Genomic DNA, 26097 nt, shown 5'->3' with positions numbered 1-26097 from the left:
AGCAGACTTAAAACCTCAGTTACCTTTCCAGAACAAGAACACACCTCCCTTGAGGGAGGCAGGAAATGGGAGTGAAAGGAATGCACTGGTGTATCACATCCCAAACAGCATTGTAATTGCAAAATAACCTTGCTTTCCTCTGGGTAAATCCACATGACAGTCAAGCAGTGAGTGATTTCAAGCAGTTATCTCTAAGCACTAACTCCCATGGGCTGGGGGCATTTCTGTGCAAGCACTAAGTCTGGTACCTCCCCACTCAGTGTGGCAGCAAAGATGTTGAATGTATGAAGGCAGCAAGCTCTAGTTGCTGCACAGCAGGTATTCGAAACCAAAATGCTCCCCAGGAAAACCAAACAAGTCCCTGAGCTGAAGCAGAGATGCTCTTCCTCAGCACACCTGGATGCAGGGCCGTGACTCATTTCACAGCTGATTATTTGAATGGTGGAGGACACATGAACAACCTGGGAGGCTCCTCCAGGACTTCTGAAAATAAACATCAGAAGAGTGTTCCCATTCTAATTCAGACTTAGTCCTAGAAGCCTGAGGCTTAAGAAAAAAGGGAGAAACCTCAGTTTCTGATTAAAATGATAGTTTGATCCCAGTAAATTTAAGTTCGAACTGAAAGAGCTTATTATTTGAAGAAAGGAAGCAGAAGGAAGAACAACCAGAGGAATATAAGGACTTTTCCTTCCACTTCTAGCAGAGGAAACAACCACTGAGAAAAGACACATTTATGGGGGGGGGGGGGGGGGGGGGATTACAATTAAAAAGAGAGGATAGAAGTGGAGCCAGAAGTTCCAAGTGGATCACCAAAACCTGTAATCTGAGGCTCAAGTACCATTGAAGAAGAAGGTTTCTGAATGAGGAGATAAAACCTGATTACTCCCCTTCAAACCCAAAAGGCTTAGGATGCAAAAACAAGAGAGGTGGCTGCCTGGAGAGCAATGAGGTAGACCTTGACTAAGCTGAGAGGACATTCTGACACAGCAACACTAAAAGAAATTCCAAAGCAGCCAGGGCTATGGGAAAACCAGAAAAGAATTAGGGGTTTGTAGGATTTCAAGACTGTTGAGAATCCATAGGTTGAATGGGAAGCTGTGCATGTACCTGGCTCTCAAATGTTGCCATTTGTGTTTACAGTTTCCAGGTACGTTTCACAATAAGGACCACAATTTCCCAGCAGTGTCACAGCATAAAGTGAAGGCCAACAAAAAACGTATAGGAATAATTTATATAAAGGAAATCTGACTTTCTGCTTACAGAAAGCCTAAGTAAAAAGTAGAAAGAAGTGTATTCTCTGGAAAACTTTATTCTTATTTTTGAATGCACGGGCTACCTGCAATATTTAATCACCTCTGAGAAAACCACAGTCGAGTTACTTTTTTTTAGCATTTTAAAAAAATGCATGCAAATAGAAATTTAAACAAGTTATTTATGGAACAAAAAGTGGAGTCCTGAACTTCATCAAGGAGAAGACATGCATAAATGAAGGTTATGTTAAAAAATGACAAAGAAAAAAAGCCTTTAAAAAAATTTCTGTAGCAAGCAGAAGTATTCCTGAACACATTACTATTAAAAACTAACCTTACACAAACTGCTTGATTTGTTAATGTGCCCTGTAAAAAGCCAACTCAGTGACAAAATTAACCCTTTGACCTTATCCTGGAATGGAATTTTTGCTGTCTTTAGAAGACAGGCCACAGGGAAAGCACTCACAGGCCACAGGGAAAGCACTAAGCTGAACTATGATCTTTTTTCCTCAAAAATATTTCAAGAATTTATTTTTTTGTTTTCTTCATAAATTAAATTAACTGGAAAAATACCCTTTTTTCCCTATTTACCTGAGACCCTCCAGAAGCAGGGACAAGGCATGAGCACAGATTTGCAATGAGAGTCTCCAGTGACACGTTCAGGCTGTCCACATACACCGTGTAGATCAGGCCAAGGCAAGCCTAGAAAGGTAGACAAAATACATCAGTCTGCTATACAGGGGAGGCAGATGTCAAACTATTTAAAGATCTATGTATATAATTTTCAAAAAACACATTCTTCTTAATAGTTATTAATGTAGTAAAGTACTTTCCAACTGAAGACAGAGCAATTTGCTATGGAAGCAATCCTTCATTTAAACAAATTAGCTTGGCTATTTAGAAGGATTGTATGTGCTGGCAGGTGTAGATATACAAATATTTTTTAAGAAATTCTATGTATAATATTTTTGCTTTGTTTATTACATAAAAAGTGTTTTACTAGAAGTTACCTCTAAAAGTTATAAAAATCAACACTGTGCCTTGAACTCTGTGGATCTAAACCTGGCTGGTTTCTAGGGTAGAACACTGAAGCTTTTGAGGCTCATTTTAAGATCAGTATCAATGTTCAACCATTCCATGTTATTTAATTTAGATTATTTTATTATATAAATATAAATATATTTTTGAATTAACAGCACATTAACCTTTCAGCATTTCCTTTTTCTTTAATGGATCCAGTTTTGACTGAGAAATCCCAGATACGGCTTTAGCGTTTTTCCTAATAATTTCATGGAGACCATTCAGCATGACATTCTAAGAAGCCTTTGGAAAAAAGGAATTAACTTTCCTTTTCCACAGAATCCTTTTGGTGCCTTTTAACTGTTGTAACTTTGATCAATCAGCCAATATTTTAGTAATTCTCTTCTTAGAAATAATCCCAACAGTAATTTTTCATATAACACTTAGTTAAACTGTGAAACTCCTTGCCATGGGTTGTTGTAAAACATGAATGTTCAGAAAGTGGACAAATTATATGAAAAAACCCACACAACTGACACCTCTGGTTCAGGATGTCATTTAAATATTATTCACACTGAATTAGTAAAGTATTTTGTAGAATTATTTCTACAGCCAGCCCTATTCTTACATGCTTTGCTTTGCATTTGCTACAGGCCACTATCAGACAAAATACTGGGTTACACGGACTTTTAATCTTACTTGGTACTGTCATTCTTAATGTCTGGTGACAATTGCTGAATTATTTCCTCCTTTGATCTATAAACTGAACTTTATTTGTTTCTGTTACTGTGTATTAGCTTAATAAAAATTTAAGCTTTTCATTTATCTCTGGTAAGTCACATTTCATCAGCTGAAAGTAATCCAAGAGTCTGAATCTCTGTCATGCATCTTAATTTGATCTGGAAGGGGCTTGGACATTTTGCCTTACATATGAAAGAAAACTAGAATTTCACTACTAACTTACCATTATATAGTTAATCAAATACTGTTAATGTCTTGGTTTTACCTGAGTAAATCTGGTTTTGTCCTAGTAATTCCCTTCATTATACAGCAAATTGAGCCCAGAAAAAGCTCTGTTGCATCTTCTATGTAGTTTTACAACTGCTTGGAGGGTAAAAAGCACTGCTTTAACCTACAGGGGCTATTTACTGTCACAGACATTGAATTATATCTAGTTCAATCTTAACCAACTTTTGCTTTTTAATTCCCAACTTAATCCTGAAATGTTTTAATTCAAAAGTATCGTCACGGCTACTCATTTAAAACAGATCCATCTGCTGACATATATTATAAATGGCAATTTCAAGTTCTTTACCCTGAAAATTTCTGGATAATCCAGTCTGGACACCAAGACCAGACTTTTAGGAGCGAATACTTCTGCAGGTGGAATTAAACCAGACTCCTCTTCACCTTCAATTTCTTTTGTTCCCTTGAAAGAAGAAACACTTCAATTAATAAGCAGAAAGAAACCTCAAACCTTAGCATTCTCACAGTTTTAGAAAATAACTGCAATATTTGAAACTGGCAACGGAGTCAACTAACAAGAGCACATTCCAGTGGTTGCCTGAACTCCCTGGACATTTCTAGATGTAGTTCAACTTGTTGAAACTCACCTGGATAGTCATGCACCAACATACCTGAAATACAGTTCCCTGAGACAGCCCTTTTACAGGACAATGTTTCACATTAAATACCCCGTTTCACATTTTAGATGGTGAAGTAGACTATAGAAAGGATCCCTTCATGTCAAAGTGTTAGCTGATTTACAATCAACCATACCACAAATACAGAAATCACGTATTTCACAAAAGAATGTTTGGTCGGCCTCCTCATATTAATATAATCCAATTTCTTTCAGAATTTCCAATAACATTACAGCTAAAATTATCTATAAAGTCATCTCCAGCCTGACCTAGTGAATTTGGAATCTAAAGGAATTTCTCCAAGAAAACACTAGTTCCGATTTCTCAAAAAGATTCCTCACACTTAGAAATCACTAAGGTTAAAAAAAAAAGACGAAAGGAACAGAGCAGATAAACTTGCAGTTGTTCATGATATTGTGCAAGTCGCTACAACCTCCTTGCCAGCGTTTATTATTCAATCGCAAATAGTTTATTATTGTTCATAGCCAAACTAAAGATGTCACTAAATATTTTCATTTCTAAAATTCCACACAATCTTTGAAAAATTCATTAACTGAGTAAGTTTTCAAATGACAGAATGTCCGTGCTTTCCAATTTTTGCATGTAATTCTCTCCACTCCCACACCACCCACCACATTTTTTTTATTTGTTCCTCTGACCGAGCATTCTTCCAAGCAAAAATCACTCTATTATCTTAATTAGGAATATGAGTGGAATTACTTCCATTTCCATATGACAGCATGAAATATCTGCCTACTATTTCTGTCATGTTACTAGCCATCATTTCAGTTTATTAAAAAAAAATTAAAAAATCCAACATTGCTTTTCTATTAAATTGAAGAAACCTGATAGAAATGCCCTTAAATGCCAGGAATGCTGTGAGTTCATGAGCTTTATTTCATCACTTCAATTCAGAATGCACAGTTTCTTTAGGTGAACACTAACCCACAATTCATCATTTAAATAAAATTTATTTTAAAAGAGAGTACTTAAGTTTTAATTAAAATATTGGTTAACACAGCATAACATTTTCATACCAAAACAAAATCAATTGGTACAAATATATATATATACACACACACATATGGGAAAACACTTTTCTTTGCACATTAAATTTTACCTAAATGGCAAACAATATATTAGCAATTAGTCTATTTCGCATCTCATTTCTAGGTTAAAATTGTGATTCACAAATTCACAGAGAAACACAATAACTCAGTAGTTGCACATCCCACACGTTCATTTATTTTCGTCCATTTTAATGTTGACAGGGAGAGAGCTTTTACAGGAATTACAGTTCCCTCTTGCCGCCCCCAAAAGTCCAAGAATTGTTAAATTACCAACAGAAGTTCACTGCATCAACTGCTCTAAAGAGTAACTATGAATTCTAGGCATAAAGGCAATGGATTCTGGATATCTGACATATTGTGGCCCCTGAAATTAAGAAAAATGAAATTAGAACACAATCCACATTACTGAAGGCAAGGGAACGTGGAAGCTCCTCTATATTCACATGGTACTGAGATAATGAAAACTCAGGGTGCACAGATAGGGAGGAGGTTTCTATAAAAATCCACTCAACTTCAGGTCAAGTCTTGAATTAATTCAGAATTAGATTTAATTTAAAACTTTCAGGGCACAGCAGCACAGTATTGACTGACAGATCTTTTACACTATAAAGCCACTCTCCCTTACTACATACAAGACTTACAGTAACATGCAGTGTGAGTGGCCACATTTCTTCCCCAGCTCCACGTTCTGACAGGCATGCAGGCACATTATTAGGAGTCAGTAGACTAAGCAGATAATCACTTCAAACACATGACTTTTAACCTACTTTTGAAGCACAGTATTAACAGCATAAGCATTATGTAGCAATACTAATTACAAAGCAGTAAAGCTGCAAATGTAATTCTTTCTATTTCCACTTCTGCTCAGACACATGCACATTTCATCTTTCTTTATCTCTTTGCTCATCGAAGGAAAAAATACTCTCTAATCAAAATTAACAGAATAAAGGAGTTAGTTATGTCTTTTTATATTTTTTCCACAATAACTTTTTATTTTATAAACATAGCCTTCAGTTTACAACTTACTGAAGAGTAAATGGATGTTAAGGAAACTTTGTTAAAGATACATGGATTTTGAATTTAAATTACAGACTCACAGAACCATTTTAAGTTGGAAAAGATCTTCAAGATCATTGAGTCCAATCTTTGACCAACCACCACTTTGTCAACTAAAGCACGGCTCTAAACGCCATGTCCAATTGTTTCTCGAGAACTTCCAGGGACAGTGACTCCACACCATCCTGGGCAGCCTGTTCCAATGTTTAACAACCCCTTCCATGAAGAAATTCTTCCTGATGTCCAACTTGAAGCTTCCCTGACACAGCCTGAGGCCAATTCCTCTAGTCCTATTGCTTTTGTTTGGGAGAAGAGCCTGACACTCACCTTTCTACATCCTTCTTTCAGATTGTTGTGGAAAGCCATAAGGTCCCCCTGAGCCTCCCTTTCTCCAGGGTGAACACCCTCCCTAACCCTCTCCTCACAGGACTTACTCTCAAGAATCTTCACCAGTTTCACTGCCCTTCTCTGAATGTGAACTGATTAATTAAGAAGTAAAATACTGCCAGGTTCTTTTTCTTTCTCGTTTTTAATCTAGTTGATTACTATAGTTTTCTTTTTGCGCTTTTATTGGTTGTAAGAAGATGATAATGGTATTTGATTTAATGCTATGGGGCTTCCCTGATAGCTCTCATCTATACTGCTGGTTAGCCCTGCATACTATGATGGAACAGATACAAAATGTTCTTAATTTCAACTAAATATTGAAAGAGATTATTTTCTTTTTTATTATTTTCCTGTTTTTATTTCTAAGAAGAGGCAGACTTTGAAATCAGCTGAGATAGAAAAATGTACCACTGGAGTGCAAAACAGTTTATTGTATAGGTAGGATATGGCTGAGGATATATCATAAGTTTAAACAGAAAATCTTGTCTGGCTTTGCAGCAGATTCTCTGATTTGTTTACTTGCCCTTTTTTTCCCCCTCTCTTTTTCTGCATAAATAATATATGATATACAAACTCAGAAAATGGTGAAACTTCTTTTGAAGGACATATGATGAATCTTCATTTTGCTGGACTTGTTTGCTATAGCTATAAAGTGGCCTCTTCAGACACTGGCCAAAAAGTCTGTGTGTGTTTGTGTGTTCTGTATGTTTAAAGCAGACCAATATATACTTCAACTCAATTGCTTTCATGTATATTAACAAATGTTCACACCCACACTAAAATATATATCCAACTGCTTAACTGGTGTCCTTTGGCTTTAAAAATCCCTGCACATTTATAAAAAAGTGTAAAGTTGGGCACAGTTTGCAGCATTTTATCAAGTAACGAGATAAGCGTTTGAAAGCTTGATATTAGAAGAAAAAATCTAAAACAAAGGATAATTTTGATAATAAAATATGGTATATTTTCCTGAAATAAAGGGATGTCAGTCAAGAGCAAAAAGCTTTCTGAAAACTGAGATGTATACGAAATATTTTCTTCTTAGGCTACACACAGGGTACTGTGGAAAAATGATTTACACATTGTAATGGAGCAAATGTTGAGCAGTCACACATCCCTCCAGCTCAGTACCTGTGCCCATCTGTTCTGGGAGACGTTACAGGGAATGTAATGAATGCTGCAAATCTATGAAATCATGCAATGCTGAGTGCACAGGATTAGCTTAACAACAGATGACTGACACCATCTTTTCATCCCCATCTTCAGACCCTGGACATGTCCATCTTCACACTTGCACATGTCTGCCCAGATTTGCCATTTAGCAAACCTCCAACACTGAAGGCTCCTCAATAAAGCAACTCTGACCTGTCAGCAAACTCTCCAAGACTATCAGCAGTCTATCCAGTCTTCACTCACTGGCTCTGCCTCCGCTATGTCCCTCTGGGTCTCTGAACTCCCTTTGTCAGAGATGCCACTCACGTTCAGACAGGAGGACAAGCCAGGCATGCTGACCCTACATCTCCATTCCAGGCGAATATGCTACTGAAGCCAGTGCAATTTTGTTCTGACTAATGTTCAGTGGAGAAAGATTCATGTCAGAGGAAGGAAAATCAATTTAAACTGAGGTACCAGTAGAAAAGTTAGAAAACAGAAAGCATTAGATGTAGGTTTACCGTTCTGAAGCTGGTAGGCATCATTTGAAACTCAAAGGAAATCAAATGTGAACAGAAAATGAAATTAGAATTGTACTTTAATTCAGCCCCAGAAAGAGAACAAACATCTTTCATTACAAAACTTGCACTCTAGTACTTCATTATGTCAAAAACAGTTCACCCTGTGCAAAATTTTGCATTGAAATTATGCCAAGTTCAGCAGGCCTGTTGTTTTTCTACTAACTGCCCAGCAAAGATTTAGGAGCTCATGCACGATTTCTTATTTTAAGAAAAATTATTTGAAGTTTACTTTAGCAATCTCATGCCAATTGCTCATTTGGGACAGATCCCTTTCTCCTCATGTGACTTGGTCTCTGCTGGTCTTGCTTGCAGCCAAATACACTCTTAGCTGGTTTACTAACAACCAAAGGCCAAAAAACATTCAGCATCAATTAATTTTATTTACTTTCCAGATTATAAAAATGCATGTATCCAATAAATTATAACACATGTATGAAAGTTAAAACAAACTTAGCTGAGTGCTTCCAGAAGACAAATCTGCATCCTGCCTACAATATGCTATACTGAACTAAAACCACAGGTGAATGGATCTGCTTCATGGCTTGTCTACACACGCAGAATCACACTACTGCAGCTAAACTTATACTGGAAAACTTAAACCAGCATAAAAGCCATTATCTTGATTTAACAATTTCAAAATGGGACAATAAACTGTAGAAATGCACACTAAAAAAGATAAGGATCAAAGATAGAAAATTACGTGAGGATCAACGTTATCAGAGCACGCTCAAGTCTCTATTGTAGCTCAGCTCACTCCCTAAATACTAGTGACACTTCAGAGCACATACCAAGTCATACTAAGTCATAATAATGAGTTTGCAATGCACCTCCCAGCATTACACAGAATTTACACCACCACCATCTATGAGATGTTTACCGTTCAATGCACCTCACTTTGAAAACTCCAGAAGGTGCTGATATTCATTATTATCTAAATACATCGAAAGAACTTTGGAACAAAAGCAGACTCATACCCACACTCTCCCCCGTTCAGTGCAGCTTTCATAGCCATTGGCCAAGGCATCCCCCTGGCCATTAGGATGTCCAGCCCCAGAACATCTGGGAAGACCAAGGTAACGTCACTGAGTTGCCCTGCAAATGCTGAAATTCCATGGACAATAATCAACAGCATTCAAATTCATGCTTTTAACATGTTATCCTTAGCACTGAGGAATTTAAAGAACCACAGAACCATGTCCTTAGCAAGAACTATGTGTACACAAACATAACTTCAGAGCTTGGGGTTTACTAAGTCTTCCTGAATTTACCCAAAGGCAGCAAACTTGATCCACGAATTCCACCCTTTCAAGCTTTACACACCTAAACTAAGGTGAGAACACTGCAGAGATCTATGAAACATAAGCAGAACAAATGACAAAACTCAACTTAAGAAAGCTAGTAATTCATACCCTATTTTAATTCAGTATAACGTTTTTTAAATAATATAGAACAGTATATATAGAAGTACACCAAGGCAAAATTTTACACACACAGATTATTGTTTTGCTTAATTAAAACACAGTTAAATCCTTTAAATTGTGTACAGGGAAATCCACTGAAAAGACCTCCAATGAATTACTGAACTAGTACTACTACTGTTTGAAAGTCAGATGAATTATCTGAACTTGACTGACAAAGAAATGTCTCTGCTTAAAAGACAGTATCTCCTTGTCCTGTGGGCTGAGACTTGGGGCTGGAGTTAAGAGGAAAAGGTGACCTTTTCCCAACACAAGTTTTCGTACCCTGCAACAGCGTGAGTTCAAACTGGGGATGTGTGTGTGAAGGCACGAGCCAGAGGATAAACAAGACAGGAGAAATTACTGCCAGAGTTACTTGGAAGATGGAAATATGCTTTCCTTTGTACAACTGTTCTGACCTTAACTTTTTAAATTCTGGTCTAAAGAGGACCTTAAATGTATAAAAGGGCATTAAAATATGAGCCTGTTTCTTATATAGAAAATTATCTGCAGCCTTCTGTTTATGCCACAAGAGGAAGGAAATAAGGCATTACTTAAACATCTCTATGATGTCATACCAGCCATTTTTCAGTAGGTTCAGCAAGACGATGATGCAATATACCAAACACTATTTGTTAAACTGGGGTTTTTTTAACACAAAATGTGATTTTGGGGCATTGACTGCAAAAAGTAATTCTCAGAACAAATTTCACATTTGGTATATTCAAAAAAACTTCATCTTAGGAATAACATGCTAATCTAATATCCAGAGGGGATCGGATTTCACGCACAAAATGGGTACAACTGAACTGAGGGTTCTCATCCTCTGCCAAAAACCAAACACCAGTGACTCATGGAGCAGCATATGCTTTAGCACAGCAGGATCACCAACTCTCCAGTCCAAGCAGAAAAATTATAACTTTATGAAGCACAGTCATTTTGCTGGCAGTTTTTCCCTTGACTCAGGAAATATCTGTGAATGTTGTGAATCTGCCATTTTATGGTTTGGGATTTTTACAAGTTCTTTTTCCTCTTTTTGCAGTGGAGGGCAGACAGAGGAAGACAATGTGAATGGCAGGAAACAGGAGACTTGTGAATTATTACTTATGTCCATTTTCCAGAATGATATATTTAATCTGACTAACTTTCTGATCCCAGTGTTTTAACATACATACGCTTAAGACAACACATAAGAATGATACAATCTTGTAATGAGATTGTTATAAACAAATGTTTGGGGGTTTGTGCTGATCTCCTTGAGCAGATTTTCTGTAATGCCAGAAGTGCAGTTGCACAGGCTCAGTTACTGGCATAAATCATCCTCTAATTTGTTGGTGGTGGGGTTGGGAAGAGAGGGCAAATTTCTTTCCAAGTGGGAAGCGATGTACAAATTGACCATTAGGTTCCCAAATTATGCGAGTCAACATTTTTTACCAAGATCCTATCTGTGGTGCTCTTCCAAGCACTGCTGGTATAAATCCTAACTGCGCAAGAAGCACAGCTGAGGTCAGTAGAAGTATCTGCTGAGTCAAAAGCATTAAATCAAGTCTTTGTCTTCTAAGTGGCAACATCCAGAAATTGCTGTTAGAAATAAGAGCCTCATTTTAGCAAGCAGTGTGTACACCACACAGAACTACACAGACTAATAAATTAACATATGCATGTGTGTGTGTGTGTATATATATATATATATATATATATATATATATGCTTCCTTTTCTTGCTTGTTTTGATGACTAATAAAGCTACAAACACGGAGTTTTATGGGTGTAGATGTAAGTTATGATTCCTCTGAATACCCTCTGGCTGCTCAGCAGCTTCTGGCTTCAGTTGCCAGAAAAATAAACTGGGTAGACTATTTTTTCTGGTTGACAGGACAAGGTTTTCTCCAAATCAATGACATTTCAAGTGGGTTTCAAACCAATGAAATTTGTAGTCCACAGAAATGATCAAAATGGGACAGCAATGGGACACCACACAACTCCACATCCATCTCCACTCCCCCAGCACTCCAAAAAAAACCCAGCCAGCTTTCAAGGCACTTTGAGGGAAGAGAAAACAGAGGTGTTTCAACTTACTCTCCTTCTCCTAATTCCTGCAGATACATGCAAGTCAATAATGCACCCAGCTCTATTTGCTACAGTATCTACACAGTACCTTAAGCCAGACAGCAACGTGGATAAGACAAAGCATGTAGTGGAAACATAAAAAGCTGGAAGGAGAAACCAGTTCAGTACTTCAGATTTCTTTACACTCAAGTAGGAACTGGAGGTGGGAGATAAATCTTGCACATAGAACTGCTCTGCAACACAGCAGAGATGCCTTTAAATGACACCATCTCTAACACTGTTCATTCAGTATTAGACTGCCCCTAGTAGTGTACCCACATTCCAAAATTTAGACTTGCTGTTAAGGTCAAACTTTCTAATGTTTCTTTTTAAACCCAGATCTATAGGGAATATAACCTTATACAAATTCAGCAAATGTCACTGGGACAATTAAGTGAGACTAGCATCAAAAAACAAAACAATTCATGAAGGATTACATGGCAAAGCTGTATCACCTGAAATCACAGAGCACCAGGTGAGTTCTCTTCCCCTATTTAATGGAATATCATGTGTTCATCTTCCTTGTGAGTACAGATACGGAGAATTAATCAAACTAAAGGTAACATCAACCCTTTTTAGATATTACCACAACTTCATGGGCATTGATTGCTAATCAAACTGACCAGCACCCATGCAGATGTTAAGCTCTGGGTCGCTTCACCACTATGATTCTTAGATAACAACTAATAAAAGAACATTTTATTTTCTATCCAGGAGTATGAAGTTGAAAATAGGCCATCAGCTGACAACTAGAGCCTGTGCTTTCCTCTGAAAAACCTGTTACGACATGCAACTGCCAAGAGATTAAACTGAATCCAGGGCTTGCACAGACAGCCTTTCAGGGAGGGTATTTTTTTCCTGCAGACTACACAGCTTTTACACTTGCTATCTTAATCTTGCACCCTAGGTTATCATGGGTACCACCTAGGTATTCCATGTGAGTACAAGCTCCTTACTTTTCAGGTAGCATTTATTTACAAATCATCCTGTAACAAACAAGTGAAGCAGGAATGCAGGGAAGCAAAGCTCCAGAAGGAGTCTTCTCAGACCTCATTGTGTCTGAAAGGTTCTATTATTATTATGCAGAAGGCTCAAAGAAGGTTTGATAGTTCTCTTCTAGCAATCACAAGCAGAGAAATCAGTTCCCACTTTAATTAACCACAGAAACTTCCAAGTGGTTGATTCCACTTTTTTTTTTGTGAAGATGATTCTGCCAAGCAAAATATCTAATCTGCTCTGTCTGAATTCTGGCCAGTCTCGTGTATCAGCAAGGTTCACCTGGTGAAACCTACTGAGAAAGAAGTGGTTCTGTGGGGTTTTTTTTTGAAATTTAATCCTACTTTTGTCTTAGCAAGTTATATAATTCGGTTAAAAAAAAAAAAAAAAGAACTGTATTTAACTGTGAAAGGTACCGACCATATTTCATTTCAAGTCCTGTACCCTATGTTTCATGGACTGCTTAATGAAGCATGAATCTGAATGGTTAAATCAATATTACTGTCATAGTCCAATGCTTCACAAGCTTATGTTTCATTACAGATTGTACATGTGCTGAATTCTTGCCTAATGACCATGTAACAGGGCACGTTCAATTATTCTCTTTGGGTTTCAGGAAGAAACAGGAAGTTTGGCTATAAACAATGCAGTCATAGAATAAATTTCACCACAGCAAGTTCATCTGAAAAATATGCATTCTTTACAACACAGCCAGGAATGGCATTATGGGAACCAACATCCTGCTGCACTCAGTTTTTTATTGTTTGCTTTTTTTTCTTAACTTTGGGGTTTTTTGTATTAATACTTAGGCAATATAAGAAAAAAAAAAAACACCTTTTAGTTAATACTGGATGTTTTGTGATGAGCATTACTTCAAAGATGTGGATAGGGAATCAAAAGCAGCTGCTAGAAACCACAGGATAAATAACAAGTTTGCTAAATTTAGTATATGTTATGAAATACATCGAGAGGAGGAAGAGTCAACCACTGTAAATTTTTATCAGCTGGGAAAGAATTACTATAGAATATTTCACTCTCTACTTGTAAAATAAAGGAACTATGACAGACATTAGAATTTTTAATAGGAATGTGTCAGTTGATCTACACTAAAATAAGTCAAATTTTTGGGTACATTTCTGCTTTTAACTCCTAATAATCTACAAAAAATATCCACCTAAACTGCAGCACTGATGAAATAAGAACAACTATTATCCTCTGGCTTCCAATTCTGCCTAGAAAAAGCACAACATTATTATTACTATGCCATATCTTCCAATTATCCTACAAATAAAATTTCAACTCCAGTATTAAATAAACAGAGTGCTCTTGTTTTCTTAAAACCCACTTTCTTAAAATAATCAATAATGTTACAGTTCTTCACTAAAAGAACAAAAAATTACTTAGCTATCTATTTAATCTTAACTAATTCTATTATATTTAGTGCCAAGGTCTTACTTATTTTTAATTTTTATGTAGGTAAGAAAATATTTCAAAACATAACAATGAGAGTCTGCAATTAAAGATTGGGTTAGGTTTTCCCTAGGTTATAGATTCTAAAGATTCCAAGTGTTAAGTCACAGCAGAGATTCCGTGAAGGACTTTACATTAAATGGGAAACAAAATGTCTATTTTTAAAAGAACAAGACTGCCAAAAGAAAAATTAAATACATGCTTAAAAACAAACACTGCCAAGGGGCTGACACCTAAAATCTGACCTAACTAACAACTGAACAATTATTCTATCAGTTTTAAAATCTTGCCATTTACCCCCACACAAACCTTGCCAATAAATGCACTTACAGAAATATGTATATCCACGGAGCAGGCCAGCAGAGGGAGCATAAGTTAATAAACTTTTCCCTAGAACAAGGTTTAGAATCATCCATGCTATGTCAAACATGAAGGAAAATAAAAGGAACATCATATTGCCTGTCTCATTAAAAAAAAACAAAACCAACCAACCAACCAAAAAAAAAAAACCAAAACAACCTACACACAAAAAAATCCCACCATGAGAAATTCTATGAGATGTTTTTGGCTGCTTTTTTTTGTTTCAAAACAGATAAAACCCCCAAAACCACAAAGAAGTACCCTGAGCTCACCTTTGTGCAAATACATGGATTTCTGTATGAGAGGAACAGCAAAATATTTTCTAGAGTTGCCCTCTATTGTGTCTAGACACTTTTTGTACATTTTTGTGACTCATTGTAAAGTTTTTACCTGCAGGTTAATCTCTGCTTCATAGAACGTTAAGCAGGAGCAGTAGTGCCTCTCCGAGTCTATGTCAGTCAGAACCACCACAAAGAACGTTGGCTGTTTCCTCTCTTTCGAAAGCTGCCATCCTCCAGGCTGGCAAAACTAAGGAAACAAGAAAAGAGACATAGAGTTAAGCAGTAATACCAATTGTTTTATGAAATACGAAAAATATTTATAAACAATGCAATGGATCATTGTCAAGAAGCTCGTTGCATTTGAAGTGAACACAGGCGAGGCTGCAAAATTTGAAGGAAACAAGAAAAATCCAGTAGGTCTTGGAGTTGGCCACACTGATATAAATCCACCTCTATAAACATCAAGGGAGATATAATTAACTCCACAAACTGAAGATGTGTTCCTTTGAATTCAGGATCATCTTTGCAGTGTTTAAAAGGCAACAACAGGAAAAGATTGATGCATTATGCAGCCTTTACTTGGATAACAGGTTTCAATTTGAAGTTACAATTCTTGTGACTTGGAATGTCTCTCCATGTCTAATTTCTCTTCTTACTTCTTCATTTATTTACCCAACCAAACAAAAGATATTGCACTTACACCTACTTGCAAAATTATTCAATACTTGCTCTTACAAAAGACTATTCATAGAGCAATATTTTTCATCTCTTTATTGACTCCATCTATAAACTTCACTGTGAACATTTGAAATGTTCTAAGAAGTTATATATAAGACTTATATATGAGACATATGTAGACTTATCTATACTATATAGACTTATAAGAAGTCATATATATTCAAGGATACAAGTTTTGCCACCACTGTGAAAAATACATTCAAGTTCTTGACTTCATATCTCCCAAGGACAAAGAAAATCACTTGCTGCAGCTCTCCAGACACTTCATATGCACGTTTCCAAGTCCCTGTCCCAGTGAGCAGACTAAATGTGTGCAAAACTTAAAACACACGTCAAATAAGCCTAAGTCCTTTCAGTGCTTGTTCCTTCCAGCTGACCAGGGCTGTGGCAGTACAAGCCACCAGCACCAATGGCAGCAATTCTGACCTCGAAAGAGAGGTGCACAAGCAGCATGAACAAAAAGAGAAATACAGCTCAACAGCAAAGTGGAAAGTGTATGGTTTTTCTTCTTGTTTTTAAATGACTAGAGTCCAGCATCACTTAATAACTTGTCCTCTATAATGGAAGAATGTGTTGAAATTCAGAAATCAGCTTGCTGAACATTCTTGAGATGGAATTTATGGAAATTATGGAATACTGTATTCTCCCTTTCTTTTACTGAAGGCTAAAGTCATATACACTAAGAATTCACAAGCACATTTTTATTAGCGAAGTTTAAACCTAGAATTTACATGCAGCAAAGGTAATAGCCCCTGGACATATTAGGGGGGGAAAAAAATTAAAAAAAAAAAAAAAAAAAAAAAAAAAAAAAAAAAAAAAAAAAAAAAAAAAAAAAAAAAAAAAAAAAAAAAAAAAAAACCAAAACAGCACACAAAAAATTTCTAAGATTGTTAAACGATGCAGATACCAAAGGAACAAAAGAGATAGGTCAAAATCTCATGTTTCCAGAAACCGCTTTATTTCCCTAGACAGATGTCAAAAACTGAAAGAGCATGAAGAGTAAGTTGCAAACGAGCGTTCACTACAGATTCATCCTTAGAGCCTCTACAATAAAACCTGGGTAGTCTTAGGTGAACAGCGGTTAAAACTCTGCCTCTGATATACAGTTTCTTTTATGGTCATGGGAAAATCTTCAAACCCAAAGTTTTCTCATGTAACATTCTTCAAATTCTAGATAGTCAGCTTAACACTTCTGAGCCTGTATCCTTAGGAGTGCTAACCACTCCCTTTGGCATCTGAAAATAACTGCTCTGAACATCAAAAAGTACTCTGAGAAAAGACATCCTAGTCATTCCAAGCTAAGCATCCAGCATTAGTCCATGATTTTGATAATACTGGTCTAATCTCCCTTTGTTTTTCATCTCATGTCAGTTAAAAATAAGAAGATACTGCTATTAATCTTGCAGGACTGCTATAAAGATAATGTAATATGGTCAATATATACAGACACTATAACAAAAATCTCACTAAAAACTTTGACAATAAAATCATTAGAGTTCTGTATGTATTTCAGAGTTGGGGGGGGTGGGGGTCTGTGTTGTTAATGAAGTCTGGAATCCACAGTCCAACAAGATAACCCCCAAAACTCTGAATTTGTTCAACAAGTATGAGCCAAAATGTAAAGAATGCAGTAAGATTCTGTTAATAAATAAAACCTATGCCATTAGAACTGAATCATCCATACAAGGTAGGTCAAATTAAGGCTGTTCAAGCAGTCCCAGCTTGAGCTTGAGCTTCTTAAGGTCCAGTCTTAACACTTTTTTCAAATCTGCCAAGTCTACCGGCTCTGACAGGAGCTCCCTGTGCTGCCACTGCCCTTCAGCTTTACAGGTAATGTCCCATAAATGGCAATCCATCAGATTTTGGACTGTCTGGAATTCCTGGACAAAGGGCCATTCTGCACGCATCAAACACTCTCAGATGAGCTGGTGTATCCAAATAATCCCCAGGCTATTCTGCACCCAAATGACAAACAAGGGAGCTGGGTTTATGCATAGCTGGTTTCCACATGATACACTCACAGTCTATCGATTTTGAACTTGGATGTATTGGTAAGTTAATGTTGAACATATTTTTTGTATTTATTTTGAAACAAAGTAAAATTTAAAATCATTCTTTTTATTGTAATAATGCATTATTAGCAGATCTCTGCACAAAATTTATACCAACATCTGCCTGGTACACTGGGAAACGCAAAGGGAAACCAAACAGCTAAACTTTTAACTATCAGTAGAGACTATGGAGCTGAGCAGGCTGATGTCAATAGCAATCTCTGTCTTTATGCATGTCTAAAACCTACTCATGTCTCAGTGAGAATTCTTACCAATTTCTAAGTGCTCTTGTGTATAACATACGCTTTCTAGATTTAAGCATTTTACTAGAAAACAACAATTAGTGATTGTTGAGAAAAACAGCTGAAGTAGAGTACATTCACTGGCTACACAGAGAATCTGTGTTTTCAAATAAACTGGAAGGAATTTATAAATACAGAGATTGAGGATAAAGACAACATGCTCCTCCAAGAGATTAAACAATGAGTGATTCTCAGTTTCCTTAAAATAAGGTAATAAATATTAGTGCAATATTTGAAAGGCTAACAGCATTGAGAAGAACTTTCCAAACTAGTATAAATACAAGCTACTATCCAGTATGATTACCAGCACACTCTGGCTACTAAGAACAGGAAAATGCTTCCTTACCAAACCAGATGCTATACCAAAACAGACAAAATCACCACTGTGAATGTAATTCGAAGGTCATGTGCTTCTTCAGTAAACAAGAAAAACCCCAGAAGTTTAAGAACGAACGTGCTCCCACACTGTTTCACTTATTTGCCAGAATTCTTGGAACCAGACTCCATCAGAGACAGCGAAAATTAGGATCAATCACATTGTCCAACTCGCTATTCATGGGAATAAGCCTCTAATGGTGGTGAGTGCTTCAGACCAACTCCATGTTACAACTGATTACCTTGTGAAATCTGGTGCAGATATCCAGAAATTGCACTGAAGAATATGCAATACATCTTTTCCTCAAGGTGCTCAAATTTCATTTTACGCATTTTTTGAAACTGCAGGTGACCACTAAAGCAAAGAACTTTCTCTTAGTTATTCCCACAAATGCTTTCAGACTAAACAAGAGACCAGACAGATTTAAAAATGACAAAGTGTTTTGTAACAGTGTAGCTGGGTTTGTTACCTTCAAAAAATTTGTATGTCATCACCACAAGCCTTCTCTCAAAAGCCTAGACGTGATTAATTAATGTTTAGAAGTGACATTTCTTTCTTCTAATTTTTATGAGCTAAAAACATCATCTTTGCTTGATTCATAGGTTTGTTCCTCCTCGCCAAGCCAGAGCCATAGCTGTATTCCTACTGCTTGCCTTGTCCTTCTCTACACTAAGTTGTGTGGGAGTGTTGATCTGCTGGAGGGTAAGAAGGCTCTGTGTGAGGGTAGGAGAGCTCTACAGAGCAACCTGGACAGGCTCGATCGATGGGCTGAGGACAAAGTGCATGAGAGTCGACAAGGCCAAGTGCCAGGTGCTGCACTTGGGTCACAACAACCCCCTGCAGTGCTAAGGGTGGAGGAGGAGAGGCTTGAGAGGTGTTTGGCAGACAGGCACGTGGAGGGGCAGCTGAACGTGAGCCAGCAGTGTGCCCAGGTGGTCAAGAAGGCCAGTGACATCCTGGCTTGGATCAGGAATAGCATGGCCAGCAGGACCAAGGAAGTGATTGTCCCTCTGTACTCAGCACGGGTGAGGCCACACCTCGAGTGCTGTGGCCAGTTCTGGGCCCCTCAGTTCAAAAAGGACATGGAGATAGCAGAGCGTGTCCTCAGAAGGGCTTGAACACCCACAACCCTGAGGACATGACCATTCCCCTGGGCCACCCAGTCTGTTGAAAAATTGAAGAGAATGTCAAAATAGTCACAGTTTCTACTAAAGCACTGGAGGAACTGGGATGCAGGTAGAAGGCTTACTGCATACTGTGAATGTGAAGATTAAGTACTATTATTACAATGAATATTAATTACACAGCATTCAAGTTTCATTAAAGAAAAAATTTAGTTCTTTTTTATCCCTATCATGGCAGACTATAATACCCATATCTGTTGGTCAGAAATTACTCAGTTGCTGAATTGTACTTTAGGTATTTACGTTCTCCTGGGCTTGTACCCTGAGCACAACCAAGTCTACAACAAAAACTTGAACCAATACTCTAGTTGGGTGTGTCTACACACTGCTCTCTCTGCACTTTACATTGTTTTCTGTGTTAATGATCTGGTCAGCTTTCCATCAGAAATTCACTACCTCTGATGGCACTACCGAGGTAGAAAGGGGGAAAAAGCTTGTTCAGAGAGTTTACAACACGATACATTCTTTGCAAGTCATCCGTTGAAAGCATTTTGTGAGGAGTTTACACAGAACAGTAGGCAAGGTCTGTGACACAGCACTACAGAATCCTGCACTTACATAGTTATATTTAAAATACATTCTCACACTATTTTTTTTCTTCAAAATACATCTGTGCATTTCTTTCTTGTCATATAAAATCCAAAGCTATCTGGATGCATATAAAATAGAAAACATGAACTCCACCGACAAGACCTGAATTAAAAGATCCCAAAATGATCTTAGAATTTGAAACATCTGACAGAGCTATCTACCTTCCTTTCTAAATTAACTATTTCACCAAACATTTGATTCTCCCTTGATCCATCCTAGGTGCAAAGACTAATTTTATTAAGTCTCCTTCTGTAAGCTTTCTTTTACTTTAACCGTGCTTTGTTTTTAACACACATCATCATCATCTTTTCTACAAGCCTCCCTAAAAATAAATGGCCATGTTCTGGACATTATGTGAAGAAAGTTTGTTCCATCTGGACTTGCATGACCTAGCACCAGCTGCTGAGTATTTCACCATTTCTCCGTTCACTTATGTGCGGAATTTTGGCACGGGGAATTTTCTTTTTCAGATGCATACCTCTACTTAAAACAAAACAAAACAATTACAATGCTCACTGGCATAATAAAAAAATAATGTTATGAAGCTATAAATATGAAGAAACACTTGGAGCTTTTGGATAACTCTGAATGTAAACAGAACACAAAATATACACTGATCTTTGTAACAGCTTCCTGCCTTTCAACATCTTGTATCTAAGAAACCTTGTATTTATCCTTAGCCTAGTCTAAAATAAAACCAGTGCACTTAAACTATACTCCAGATTATTTCCAGGTAAAAGCCCGTTTCAAGTGTTGTAGAATATTCTGATGATCAACCGTAAACAATTAAATTCACTCATATAGAAAAAAAACAGCTTTTAATCTTAAAGCTGTAAAGAAATACAAAAGAAAAGAAAGGCATTTTTTTCTACCTTGGAATGAACTGAAATGCAGAGTTCTCTGAGTTGAACCTTTACACAGTCATCTTGTGGCACCCGTGAACCTGCTGCCAGGATCTCCCCCAAAGGTGCCTGGCAAACCAGCTGCCCACCTTTCCCACCCATTCCAGAGGCTACTGGGGTGCTGAAGCCAGAAGAGAGGTTAAGAAGTCAACATTAACATATTTCAATAATTTCAGACTTTCTAACCTATATCACCAGAGACAGGGGAAAGCCAAAATGAGTGTGAATAGGCAGTGTTCTTGTAAAAAAAAACAAGGGACTGCTTTTCTCCCCTTGGCAAACTGAAAAAACACACCTAGATGCCTGCATGGGATGGTGTTACTGGATACTACCTGTCCTTAGCCTCTCCCTCTGAAATTGGTTGAAGTTCTTCAGGGAATCACATGAGAAGCAGCAGGAGGGTTGTTTGTGACTACAGGTGACAATACTGTCCAAGAATATTAGAGGTGAACTATCTTTCCCCTCCTTGCCTGGGACAGACTCTCCTCAGGCACTGTGGATGTTTCCACCTCAGCAGTCAGCTCCTCATTCAAACGTTTAAAATCCTGTGAAAACAGACACTAAGAAACACTTCCCCGCACAGGAAAGATCCTCAACCGCATTCTTGAGCTTCCTAAGGCTGAAAGTTGCTGAAAGATCCCTCAATGGCACTAATCCTGCACAAGTGACAGATGAGGTATTCTCTAACTGGAGCTACAGATAAAAGTGATCCTCAGTAACCAGATGCTCAAGCTTGTCACAGAGACCCTGCAGGAAAGTTCAACAAAACAAGAAAAGTTAAAATATTTGGGAACATCTCAACTAAAACCAGTTAATTCATCCTCCAGTCACAGAGACAGAGAAGTCTTTCAAGAAGCACGTGGTTAACCTCCCCATGTACTAGTACATATATAAGCCTGGGTGAACATCTGCACATGCACATGAAAATAAAAATCACTTTTGAGGGCATTGTTTTGTGTTTTTAAAACCTCATAACACTGTGTCATTTTAAACACCTTTCCACAATGAACTGCTATGACGAAAACCCAAACTTGTAAAAAGCATTTGTCCAGCAACTACATTCCTACTTTATCTTCTGAAAAAAATATTTGCACTGGCTTTTAGGAAGTAAACTACACCCACTGGGAAAACAGTTTCTTCTTGTGTTTTCAGAACATTTAGTATCGCCATGCCAGTGGCTTATTTAAAACAACAACAACAACAAAATCTGTCAAATAATCCTCTGACCATTTCTGAACAAAACCAAGCTATACTACAGATATAGTCATTTATGAGTAAGTATTGCATGCTAATATCTTTATTTTAGAAATAGTACGGGATTAATGACTACATTAAGTGGGCTTTTATTCAGGAAATGAACTTCCTACACCTCTATTCTAATCAAGTTTATTTAGACTATAAACTTAGTAGGCTTGTGCAAATAATGAAGTTTGGAGTTTTTAATCTATTTAAACCATGGTCCCTCTTCTTGATTTCAGCCAAGTGCTGTGAAGAAAATCTTATGGAAATTTAACAATGCTGACACCTTTAGACTCAGAATATTTTTTTACCACATCCACCTCCAACAAAACCCAACACCATGCTCTGGGCTACCTCAGGCAAAGAAAGCACAACAGCTGTGGACAGTAACCAGGAATTCTCAGACGTACAGCAGTATTTCAAGCCAAGTACCAGTATATTAGGTGTCTGAAGCACATATTTTATGCCAGAGAATTTTCTGTATTTTTTTAAAACATACACTTTAAACTTCATCAAAGAGTTAAAAAGTCAAAAATCAAACCCAGGTCCTGCAACTGAAATTCAGGAACACAGAGCTCCGCCTTCAGAATTTCTTGTACGAAGCAATATTTACTAGTCAGCAATAACTGTTGCCAGTGACATTGCTGTCAAAAGAATGATGAGAAATCTGGAGACTAAGTATTCAACTATGTATGAAAGCAGAAAACAGAATTTAAATGCAGCAGTAAATTAAAGTAAGACGTGACTTTAGCAAATTATACTTCAATCTGAAGAATACAGGTTTATAGTGAATGCACTGTGTTTGAGAGACAACATTGTGTTGTCTCATTTTTTGTATGAGACAAAAAAGACAGTAAGGCTGGAAAATTTCTGATATTTAAAATATTCCTGAGGCAACACTGAAGAACTATGAAAGAATATCACTATCAAAGAAACGGATTCTTTATATTAAATACTTGTGTTTTAATTTGCAGCACTAAATAGATAAAGAAGCATCTTTGTCCTTCAACCTTTTCAACAACCACTGTTCAGGAGTGGTTTCCAAAATGCATTGCGACACTGAGACAATGGTTAATTTGTTCGGGGCGGGGGGGGTGGTTTCTGCTTGCTTTTTTATTTTGAGGTTTGGGATTTGTCCTATTTTTAATCACCACTCTCTGTGCCCTTGGAAAGATCGGTAGTCATCTGAGCTATAGGAGCCTACAAAACCAGTTTCCTTTTAGAAACATAAATGAGCATTTTATACACAATTATCAGTCAAGCATGAAATATTAACCTTGCCTAATGCACTCTTTTTCCTCTTCTTGTCTCCCTCCTTCCTTCTTTCTTTTGCTCTTTTGGCAGCAGTAGCACTGTCTTGCAATAGCAGCCATAAATTTTTTCAGTTTGTAGTGACTTCCCAACTCATTTACTAGATAACACTATAAACTAGCTTTCAAAATACATACAGCATGTACAAGTGCCGTTATTGCACTGGTTGAATGTCCAAATAAAAAGGACAGCAGGGTAATTAACATACATCACTCAACCATTACAACTGCCAAATAGTAAGCTACTTAGCCAAACATAAATTTTGATTTATGTTAATGATTAATACTGCTCCAGAGAACTGGTCAATGTTACATAAAATACTACTGTAATACACAAAGTCCTCCTTATCTTATTTTTGTAGCTTACACCTGTACAATCACATATTGAACCACACCATTAATACGACAATGTTACAATGTGAAGATTCATTTTGTTGCTCTCCAGCAATTGTAAAAAGAGCTCAGGCAACCTTGTGTTAGGATTTTTGTATTCACTGTCTTACAACTCCATGGAACATATCTGCCAGAGTCAGGTCTGAAGTCTCAACACTTAGAAAAAAGCACATGGGTGTTGGGGGTAGTGTGTGAAAAGAACATTGATCTGACCCGACAGAGGCCTAGCTGCTGTGACTGCTGCAGCAAAATAGACTGAAGAGCTTCAAAAGAGATGCCAACACCCTCAAGAGGACAAAATACAGAACAGGAAGTCTTGAAATAGGCAAATTAATTTGATGTCAGAATTTGCTGTTGAAACAGAGAGCAGAAATTGTACTGGAATGTACACTTATAGAGCAAACCACAGAAAANGTATTCACTGTCTTACAACTCCATGGAACATATCTGCCAGAGTCAGGTCTGAAGTCTCAACACTTAGAAAAAAGCACATGGGTGTTGGGGGTAGTGTGTGAAAAGAACATTGATCTGACCCGACAGAGGCCTAGCTGCTGTGACTGCTGCAGCAAAATAGACTGAAGAGCTTCAAAAGAGATGCCAACAGCTTCAAGAGGACAAAATACAGAACAGGAAGTCTTGAAATAGGCAAATTAATTTGATGTCAGAATTTGCTGTTGAAACAGAGAGCAGAAATTGTACTGGAATGTACACTTATAGAGCAAACCACAGAAAAAGTAATATATACCTAAAACTCCCTGAAAAAAATGCACTTGATTCAAAGCGATTATCAATTCCTTCTGAAATATTCTCCTTAACAGCACAACTCTCAAGCTCACTTTGAGTTCCAGAAAGCGCCTGGAGCAGCTGAACACATGACATGAATCCCGATCAACACAAGAGGCAGGCTGCAAGCTAGCAAATAGAATACCGTGAAGGGATATACAGATCTGGCTCTCAGGGAGTTTGTTCCAAAGCTCACATGTATAAAATCTCATATATAAATATATAAATCTCATATAAAAAAATCTCCATGCTATTGGGTAGGTCATACTCAACCTGCACAAGATTCAAACAACCTCTGAATCTCACCTTGGCTGAAATCTCCCTTCCATGGACTGAAACAAATGGGTTTCTTGAGAACAGATCTCAGTCTTCTGGTCTAACCATCCTCTAGAAATAATGCCAGGGAAATGGTGGTGCCATCTACCCCCGTGAATTATCAATACCTCTTTTAATTGTTTTGGATGCCACATATCAAGCTAAGATACGTCATCTACCTTAGTCTGTCCTACTCCTTTATTTTCAAATCCAAACAATGTCATAATCCAGGGTGCCTCCAAGATGTGGAACACAGGCTACACCCCAAGCACCTTTCTGCCAATTTATCCCAGAGAGAGCATGTCCATCCCAGCATCAGTGCTTCCATCCAATTAGAGGAAATCAAGGAAAGGAGAAAGGGGTGGTTGACATGGGGAAGGGGCTTTTGGAAGGCCTGGGGAAGCTAAAAGGGTTGGCAGTTGCCTAGCCCAGCATGAGCCCCCTAGCCATGTAAAAGGTGACTCTCTCAAAGGCAGGGAGGCCCTGCAGAGAGATCTCGACAAATTAGAAGACTGGGCAATCACCAACCACAGGAAGTTCAACAAGGGAAAGTGCTGGATTCTGCACCTGGGATGGGGCAACCCTGGATGTACAGACAGACAGGGGAATGAGAAAAGACTGGGGAAAGCAGTGCCATGGAAAGGGACCTGGGGGTCCTGGTTGATGGCAAGTTGAATCTGAGTCAGCAGTGCCCCGGAAGCCAGGAGGGGTGACCCTGTCCTGGGGGGCATCAGGCAAAGCATCACCAGCTGGGCAAGGGAGGGAATTGTCCTGCTCTGCTCTGCACTGGGGTGGCTCACCTGGAATATTGTGGCAGTTTTGGGCACCACAATATAAGAAACACATGAAGCCATTAGAGAGTGTCCAAAGGAGGGCTGTGAAGATGGTGAAGGGCCTTGAGGGGAAGCCGTGTGAGGAGCAGCTGAGGGCACTTGGTGTGTTCAGCTGGAGAGGAGGAGACTGAGGGGAGACCTCAGTGCAGGTACAACTTCCCTGTGAGGGGCAGAGGAGGGGCAGGCACTGATCTCTGCTCTGTGGTGACCAGGGACAGCACCCCAGGGAATGGCCTGAAGAGGGCAGGT

The 26097-nt window shown here is 37.9% G+C and overlaps 1 protein-coding gene across 5 annotated transcripts in view; it reads right to left on the bottom strand.

Annotated features, from left to right (window-relative positions):
• Nucleotides 1-26097, bottom strand: part of SBF2 (SET binding factor 2) — a 254794-nt gene that overhangs the window by 130494 nt on the left and 98203 nt on the right. For all 5 annotated transcript variants that reach the window (XM_027884520.1, XM_027884515.1, XM_027884518.1 and 2 more), the window contains exons 3-5: nucleotides 14941-15078; nucleotides 3586-3699; nucleotides 1842-1952 (exon numbers count right to left, since the gene is read on the bottom strand). In XM_027884520.1, coding sequence (XP_027740321.1) covers nucleotides 1842-1952; nucleotides 3586-3699; nucleotides 14941-15078 — 363 coding nt within the window. The remainder of the gene's footprint in view (nucleotides 1-1841; nucleotides 1953-3585; nucleotides 3700-14940; nucleotides 15079-26097) is intronic.

Source organism: Empidonax traillii, unplaced genomic scaffold (genome assembly GCF_003031625.1).
Source record: "Empidonax traillii isolate 1590-97213 ecotype Southwest subspecies unplaced genomic scaffold, ASM303162v1 scaffold148:size1803964, whole genome shotgun sequence".
Taxonomy (NCBI): domain Eukaryota; kingdom Metazoa; phylum Chordata; class Aves; order Passeriformes; family Tyrannidae; genus Empidonax; species Empidonax traillii.
Note: the sequence above shows the minus strand (reverse complement) of the source record. Positions and strands in the feature narration are given on the sequence as shown.